Source organism: Arvicola amphibius, chromosome 9, assembly GCF_903992535.2.
Source record: "Arvicola amphibius chromosome 9, mArvAmp1.2, whole genome shotgun sequence".
NCBI classification, from domain to species: domain Eukaryota; kingdom Metazoa; phylum Chordata; class Mammalia; order Rodentia; family Cricetidae; genus Arvicola; species Arvicola amphibius.
Window position 1 is genome coordinate 57,441,182 of NC_052055.2, and position 9,131 is coordinate 57,450,312.

General features: G+C 51.8%; 1 protein-coding gene across 1 annotated transcript; it reads right to left on the reverse strand.

Moving 5' to 3' along the window:
- Positions 1 to 642: 642 nt before the first annotated feature.
- On the reverse strand, positions 643 to 4,856 carry Dhh (desert hedgehog signaling molecule). The gene is made up of 3 exons (XM_038343932.1): positions 4,554 to 4,856; positions 1,531 to 1,792; positions 643 to 1,268 (listed from the first exon to the last, which is right to left on the reverse strand). The coding sequence occupies exons 1-3, from the start codon at positions 4,854 to 4,856 to the stop codon at positions 643 to 645; spliced, it is 1,191 nt and encodes a 396-aa protein (XP_038199860.1).
- Between the last annotated feature and the right edge of the window lie 4,275 nt (positions 4,857 to 9,131).

Below are 9,131 nucleotides of genomic sequence, written 5' to 3' on the forward strand. Positions count from 1 at the left end.
GTACTCATAAGAACAGTTTTGGTCCCAGATGGGGGTGAGACCAGCACCAAAAACAGGGCAGGGCATTTCTGGTCTGTTGGGACGCCCTCTGCAGCAAAAGGGTTTGAAAGATCCTGCTGCGGAAGAAGGGAGAGTTGGGCATTAGGTGTTGACTCTGGTTAGTCCGGATTCTCCTCCTCTTTGGAGGTGAATTGTCTGAGTGAAGGTGGTTTCCAATAAACCTTCCCTTTATTAAGCCACCTGCATGAGAACGTGAGGCATCAGATCGACTGGCTGTGTCAGACAGTGTTAATGCCACACTCCAGGCCCTCACCTTGGTGGGCTGGGCAACTAGATCATTATATTACAATTTATAAATAGAAAATAAAATTATCGGGTGAGACTGGGGCACTGGGGAAGATGCAAGAAAAAAGTCCTCATTAAAGAGTGCCTATCAGCAAACCCAGTTATCAAGGACCGGAGGAGCACGGCTCTCAGCTAAAAGTTGCCCCTAAACCAGTAAGTTCCAGTACAGCTCATCTTTTTCTCTAGTCCCTTTCCATACCCACTTTCCCAATCAGCATCACCTGCTGCCCACATCCCCAGATCTTAGCCTCGGTTTCGGTTTCACCCAGAGCCTGGAGTACTTCTATACTCGGATGCTCAGCCCATTAACTCCTCCGCCAGGCGGTAAAGTAGTCGAGAGTACCAATGCATGCCAGTCGGCTGGACCGCACCCCCGGGGAGCAGCGCCCCGAGCGCGTGCAGCAGGCGCAAAGGAGCGAAGGCGCGGTGGGCCCACTGGTGACTCTCCAGAACCGCGTAGCAGGAGGCGAGGACGTCGTTTACCAGCAGCGTCCCGTGCGCAGTGAGCGGTGCGAACACGCCCACTGCTTCCTCGCGGGCCACGCGGGCTACGCGAGCCGGCCGGAGCGCATCTCCGCCGGGAGCCAGCACCGAGTCCCCAGCGCGTAACCGGCGCGCGAACACCGGTGCAAAGTCACCTGGAGCCGGCGCTGGCCCACGAGCCGCGAACACCAGATGCCAGGGTGTGAGCAACAGTTTGCGCGGAGGCCGCTCGGTCTCCACAGCTACGAAGGAGGCGCGGCGCTGCAGGTCCCGGTCCAGGAAGAGTAGCACCGGCGTGGGCACCACCCGGCCCGCTGCATCGGCGGCCAGTACCCAGTCACCACGATGGAGTTCTCTCAGCCCCTTCCGCTCGCCGCTCCGCAGACGCACAGTAGCATTTCCCGGAAAGCAGCCGCCGGCTCGGACCGCCAGTGAGTTATCTGCAAGGCACAGCCATAAGGAGGATTTAAGACCAGATCAGCAAATACAAGAACAGATTCTAGAAGATGTGGGTGAAGCCCAACGCAGACCTCACTAGGCACGGGATATAGCTCAATTTTCAGGGATCTAGTCACACCTTGAGCGTAAGTGGAAAAGGTGGTTTACAACGTTAATGCCTGTTCGGTCCCTTGAGGGTAGCAAGGAGACTATCCCCCCAAAAAAGCCCCCTTTGGATGGACCACCATCTGGCGTCTACTGTACCAGCTTTGACCGACACGTGGACGTGATTTCGGGACTCGTAGTAGACCCAGTCGAAGCCGGCTTCCACTGCTAGGCGCGCCAGCAAACCATACTTATTGCGGTCACGGTCAGACGTGGTGATATCCAAGGCGCGGCCTTCGTAGTGGAGTGAGTCCTGAGCGTGGTGGCCATCCTCGTCCCAGCCTTCAGTCACACGGAGGCGCACTCCGGGCCACATGTTCATCACCGCAATGGCTAGAGCGTTCACCCGCTCTTTGCAACGCTAGTGGGGGGAATAAAGCAGCCAGTTTCTCCACGACCACTACCATCACCACCGGGCAGGCGATGGGCAGGGTGAGGTGCAAGGGACCAACCAGTAAGGCATCAGTGCATCTTTATTCTCTGGACCAACTCCATTCCCTCCCGGTTTCTCAGTGTCCTGGGGAAGCGAGGATCTGAATAGGTGTAGTCACCAATCTGTACTTGATTGCCAGGGCATGCTTAGAGAACCGAACCATGGGATTAACCCCTCTGAAGGTGAGAGGGTGTCCTCCATACCCAGTTATTTTCCCCAGTTTCAGTGCCTACATCTCACCCTTATTTGTTCCAGGACCTCAGTCCAATCAAAGAGAGAATCATAGGAGAGAGAGAGGATGGAAGTTTGGTTAGGGAGGGCCTGGCTCCCCGAATCGAGTCCTATTTAAGCCTGACCCCCGCCCCGGGGCCCCAGTTGCCCTCCCTCCGTCTGATTCATCTTTTGTTTAGTTGCCTTCCCTGGCACTGGGCATCGCTTCCTTCCTTCCTTCCTTCCTCCTCCTCCTTTCAGCCTCTAGCATTAACCCATTGGTGGTCTGGGTGCGCCCCTACAGAGGTGCCCAAAAAGAGCCGCGTGGGATCAAGGCTGCTGGAAAAAGAGTCGGGTGGCGGGGGCTGCATGAAGTACAATGGCTATTCTCCCGGATGACTTAACTAAGCGAGAATCTCGGGCCGAGGCCGGGAACGCGTCGGGAGAAGCGGACTCAGCAGCTCCAGCTACAAAGGCGCTTTTCAGCCGCCCCGGCTCAGGGAGAGGAAAGGGCAGAACGCCGCGCCCCACATCCCTGCTCCCGCCCGCCAGGTCCCCTCCCCCAGCGTGGCCAGCCTGCCACTGTGTCAGTTCTGAGAGCCCCCATCTCTCCCATCTCCGTTTCGGAATCAGCCCTTAGAGGCGTGGGAGGAGCAGCACCTGAGAATGGCAGGACCTACCTCCACCTCCCGCGCAGGGTGGGAGTGGAGGCAAAGGAGCCACGGACGCAGGCCTGCACCCCCGGGGGAGGGAGGCCACGGTTATCTTGGCGGCTCCGGTCTGGGAGTTGGAGACCTTGGCGAGCACCAGAGCCGAGACACCACGGGAGCAGGAGCACAGGAGGAGCGCAGAAAACAACTTCTTTTTCTTTGTCCCTTTTCATCTCTCACCTCAAACTTGGATTCTAAATGATTGCTAGAGGGCATTCCCCCTACCCTCTTTTCTAGTCAGCTGCACCTCTGAAGAGGCGCTATACAAGTGGTACTCTTTCCAACTTCGTGTCGTTTTGTCCCCTAAGAAGGCCCTGACCTGCGGGGGCAGTAGCCCAGAACAGAGGAGCCAACTCAATAGAGTCCTTTTGCAGCCAGGGTGTGGGAGATAAGCAAGACAGGGTGTGTGTGTGTTGGGGGGGGGGGTTGCCCAGGCCTTTGGAGGCCTCCTGAGCCTATCCCTTGTTCTGTCCCTCTGCTGCAGGTTTCAACCAGAGGGAAGCACCGCAAAGTTCCAGTTCCGTGGCCAAGGTGGAAAGGAATGCTCCTTTCTGATTTCTAGAAAGAGAATGACTTCATCCCTGGAGTGATTAGTTCTCACCCTTAACCACAGCAAGCAGGAGGTAGAGGCAGGAGGATTTCTGTGAGTTTTACATAGCAAGTTCCTGGCCCATAGGGCTACATTAAAACAAAACAAAAACAAAAAAACCCAAAAAACAAAAAATAAAAAAACTTTCTTCCCTGTACAGGTTTTCCTAACAAAGTAACCTGGAAAGCTATGGCAGTCAGAGGAAATCCGTACCCCTTCCTCTCCCCACCTCCCTACTGCACACACAATTAGGTGGTGTAATGGAAAGTATATAGGACTCGGAACCCGGAGTCCCGAATTCTAGTCTTGGCAACGCCATGAATTAGCTGTGAGGCCCTGATTAAATTGCTTTTTCCCCCTGGGGCCCACCTCTCAGATATAAGTGAGGGGTGGGGTGGGGGTGGAGAAATATGTCTTCTGAATTTCCTTTCAGTTCTGACATTCCAGAACATGACCAGAGGGGGTTCTTTTCCAGGTCATGGTCCACCGTATTCCAGGTAGGTTCAGCGCCCATCTTTAGCAGGTGCTCCATCATGGTAGTTGAATTTAATTATTTATTCGAGACAAAGGTCTCAAGGTTCATCTATCTGTTCTGAGGACGACTTTTTACCCAAACTCTGTCCTGGTTTAGGACACCTCTCTCAAGACGGAGGACAATCCCTGACCACCCCATTCTCAGGAAGATGGTCTGGTAACCTGACTCTTGCCCATTCCTTTTCCAGCCCCCTTCTTTTTGACTCAGAACTTTTGGACATCAGGCCAAGAGCCAGGCTAAGTGTAAAGCCTTCTGTAGGCTACCTACCCTAGCCAGCTCCTGGCCCCCAGCTCACCCCAGCCCTTCCTGCCTGGCTCGGTGGCTGACCCCCGGTCCACGCCTCAGCCATTTCCCGTCTCGCCGGCCGCCATCCTCCTTTCCCCGCCCTCACTCCAGCCTCTCCCAGATTCACTCTCACTAGTCAGTTCCTCCTTCCCCTCCCCATCCCAGCCTTTGCCGTTTGGATACCTCCAAACCACTACCAGCCAGCAGGTTATTTGCTTTCTTGAAGGATGTGATGGAGGAGGTCTTACTTTATTTTAGTTTAAGGTCTCGGGAGATAAAGTGACAGTTCATACTCCAGGTAGGAAAAGGAAGAGGAGTTACTGATGTGCACGAGAGCAGGTGGGGAGAAGCGTTCCTTACCTCTGTCATCAGGCGATCAGCCCCGCTGTTCTCCTCATCCTTGAAGATTATGTCGGGGTTGTAGTTGGGTACGAGGTCCCGGAAGCGCTCGGACCCCCTTGCTACCCTCCCCTCTGCTGGCCCACTCGCGCCAAGGGTCCGTTCGGGCACACTAGGCACAAACTGCTTGTACAGCAGAGGCACAAGCTGCTTGCGCACGTATCGCCGCCGGCCAACCGGTCCCCGGCCCGGCCCGCAGCTCTGGACAGACAGTGCCAGGAGTGCCAGGCAGCACAGGGGCAACAGACTGGCCCGCAGAGCCATGGGCACAGTGGAATTGGGTCAGATGGGAGCGTTCTGGTCCTCACTAGCTCTCCTGTCAATTGGGCATCTCCAAAAGCCAGCACCACAGATAGAGAAGCAAGCCCCCAGGGTACCTGGAGCGCTGGTAGCTCCGAACACCTGGCAACCACTAACTGCCTACATGCCCCGGGGAACCTGGAACCTACCACTGATAGACTACCATTACAGGGCAGGTGGGTCGAGGGTGAGTGCCGGCCCAGCCGGCCCCTGCTGTCCAGCTCCGGTGCTCCCCGAACCGCCCTGACCCCGCCTTAAGTGGTCCCTGGCCCCGCCCCCCGCCCTTCTCCCAGGACTGTCCCGCCCTCTCCCACCCAGGCGGGGGACCTAGCGGTCACCACCGTTCCATTCTTCACTGAAGTGTGTCCCATCCTGGAAACCAGGCAGGCACCTGCTTAGGAAATCCTTGAAGCTTTACAGTCCTGGCTGCCTGGCTAAGCATCCTTCTACCTCCGAGTCTAAATTAGGAACCAAACTATCTTCCTCTGCTAGCTAGTCTTTGCTCCCAAAGTCGACTCTGGCAGGCCATGCCCGCTGCTGTCATCCAGGAAGTCTGAGTTCCAATTTCTGCTCAAGGCCATCCAAGCCCTTTGGGCATACAATCAAAGCCTCCCTCCTCTGTGGTCCTCAGGTCTCCCTGATTCTTCTCCCTCCACAGTCATCCATAACCAGAAGTGGATCCCAGAGGATCATTTTCCTTGGTGAGTTTGTATCTTCTGAGGAAACAAAACTAGACTCTCACAAGCCAGCTTAGGGGTGGTGTATGTGCGTGAGCACGCGTGCCACAACACAAGAGTGGGAGTCAGAGGACTTTTGACAATCAGCTGTCTTCACTGTGGGCTCTAGGGATTAAACTTGAGTTTAACCATCAAGTGTGGCAAGTCCTTTGACCTGTTCATTCATCTTGCCAGCCCAACACTTTTCCAGCTTTGTGTCCCCCAATTTTGCCAGGCACTCAAGGGTCACTTTTCATCCCTCCCCCTCCTTCTTGACAGAATCTAATGTAGCTCAGGCTTGGTCTTGAACTCATATTGCAGAAGGCTGACCTTGAGAGTTTTCTCCTCTGGTCTCCAACTGCTTCCCAGGGATGGGATTAGTCATGCACCACCACACTGGGTTTATGTGGTGGGGGCCAAAACCAGGGCCTTGGGCTGGAGAGACGGCTCAGCAGCTAGGAGTGTTGGCTCCTTTTCCAGAGGACCTGAGTTGAGTTTCTAGCACCTACATGGTGGCTAACTACCCTCTGTAACTCCAGCTGGCGGGGCGCGGTCAATGCTGTCTTCTGGCCTCCTCAGACACCAGGCATGCAAGTGGTACACAGATATGCAAGCAAAACACCCATACATATAAAACCTTTAAAATAAAAATAAAATCCCCAGCACCTCAAACATGCTAGGCAAGCACACGATTGATCTATATCAGTCGAGATATATCCCTATTTCTCTGTTTTGTCTGAGACAGTCATTTGTAGCTGATCTGGCTTCAATTTGCTACGTTAAGATGGCTGGCCTAAGGCCTGGTGGTGGTGACACACCATTACAGGTGGATCTCTGTGAGTTCAAGGCCAGCCTGGTCTACAAAGTGGGTTTCAGGACAGTCATGGTTGTTATACAGAGAAACCCTGTCTCAAAAAAAGCCAAACAAACAAACAAACAAACAAAAAAGATGGCCCTGAGATTCTGAGTGCTGAATTACAAGTATGTACTTCATCCTGCACAATGCATTTTGAATAAGTAGTCATTTTGAAGCTGTTGAAAGGCAGTGGACACCTAAAATCTTGGTCTGTAAGAGGATGGGGATCAGTTCTCTTCACCCTGCGTCCTCTATCTCCCTCCTCTGAACCTATTTCCAATTCCCTAGGCCTCCTCTCAGAGACACTTACCCACCAGTTCCTATCACTGAAGTCAGCTCTTCCGAGGATTGCAGCCTGCAGATGGACAGACTTCCTCATCCTCAGCCACATAGCTGTCTGCAGGGCTTTGTTGTTTTGATAAATAAAAAAAGACCAGAAACCACTTGGGGAGGAAAGGATTTCAGCTTACAAACTCCAATCACAGTCCGTCATGAAGAGAAGTCAGGACAAGAACCTGAGGAGGCTGGAGGGCTGGCTCAGCAGTTAAGAGCGCTGGCTGCTCCTCCTAAAGGACCCAGATTCTGTTCACTATCATCCAGAACTCCAGTTCCAGGGGATCTGACACTTTCCTCTGACCTCCCGGGGGACCAGGCATGCTCATGGTAAACATACATATATGCAGGTAAAACACACACACACACACACACACACACATGCCTTTAACCCCAGTCCTAGAGAGGATTATAAAACAGGAGATAGCTCTCAGACACAGTTTCATTCTGAGATTCCTGGAGGCAGGTTCGCTATTTTCAGACTGAGGTCGAGGTAAGAGCTGGTGGCTGGCCGCTTTGCTTTACTGATCTTCAGGTTGAACCCCAATATCAGTCTCTGAGCTTCAATGTTCCAGCACGTAAGAATACTTTCTGCTCTTACCAAAGACCCAAGTTTCTCCTAGCTCCGTCTCCATGGCAGCACCCTCCCTCTCTGGGACACATGTACACACATATACACCTGAATAAATAAGAGCCAAGCTTTTGTGCTGAGAAGATGGCTATGCAGTTAAGAGCACTTGCTGTTATTGCAGACCTGTGTTTGGCTCTTAGTGTCCACTTGGTGGCTCACAACTTCTGGTAATTCCAGTGATGCCTCCTTCTGGACACTAGGAGGCATCACACATGCACACAGTACATACCAGTACATACACACGCTTGCACACAGACATTCATACATGAGAGCTATAAGCAGATATTTATTATTTATTTCGGTTTTTGAGGCAGGGTTTCTCTGTGTAGCCTTGGCTGTCCTGGACTCACTTTGTAGTTCAAGCCTGGTCTTGAATTTACAGATCTGCCTGCCTCTGCCTTTTGAGTGCTAGGATTAAAGGCATGCGCCATAACTGCCAGGCTAAAAGCAAATCTTAAAAAAAAATTGAGGTCAGGTGGTGGTGGTGGCGTACATCTTTAAGCCCAGCACTCAGGAGGCAGAGGCAGGCAGATCTCTGAGTTTGAGACCAGACTGGTCTATAAGAGCTAGTTTCAGGACAGGTTCCAAAACTACAGAGAAACCAAACCCTGCCTCATAAAAACAAAATAAATAAATAAAATAAAAAAATTGAAGCCCTACATCAGTGGTGGTGCACGCCTTTAATCCAAGCACTTGGGAAGCAGAGGCAGTTGGCCTGAACTACGGAGTGAGTTCCAGGAATTCCAGGTCTGATACACAGAGAAACCCTGTCTCAAAAAAACAGGGCTAGAGAGATGGCTCAGAGGTTAAGAGCACTGGCTGTTCTTCCAGGGGTCCTAAGTTCAAGACCCAGAAAACACATGGTGGCTCACAACCATCTATAATGAGATCTGGTGCCCACTTCTAGTGTGCAGTATACAGAATACTGTATGCTTAATAAATAAATAAAAATCCTTAAAAAAACAAATAAACAAAAATTCTAAGATAAGGTCTTTCTAGTATCTCTGATTGTCCTGAAACTTACTATATAGATTAGATTAGCCTTGAACTCAGAGATCTACCTGCCTCTGCTTCCCACAAACTGAGATTAAAGGTGTGGACCAGTATACCTGCTCAAAGATTGTTTTTGGTTGTTTTGTTTTGTTTTGTTTTTAAATTACAACAGCTGTAATTTGGAGGCCAACCTGGACTAAATATAATGAGACCTCAAAACAAAACAGGGCTGGGGAGATGGTTCAATACATAAAAGCACTTGCCACCAAGCCTGATTCCAGTCCAAACTCCCATGGTGGAGGGAGAGAAACAAAACACGCTGTCCTGTGGTTTCTTTTTTTTTTCTTTTTTTTTTTTTTGGTTTTTTCGAGACAGGGTTTCCACAGTTTTTTTTTTTTTTTTTTTTTTTTTAGAGCCTGTCCTGGAACTAGCTCTTGTAGACCAGGCTGGCCTCGAACTCACAGAGATCCGCCTGCCTCTGCCTCCCGAGTGCTGGGATTAAAGGTGTGCGCCACCACCACCCGGCTTGTCCTCTAGTTTCTACACTCACACCACAGTACGCCCATGCACACACGTGCAAAATAAACAATACAAATTAAAAACAAAAACCCTTCCCTGGTATCTTGACACTATGACCTATGTGCTCCTGCGGGGCAGCAGTTAACTGCTCCAGCACTTCAAGTGTTAGAATATTGCATCCTTTCAGACAA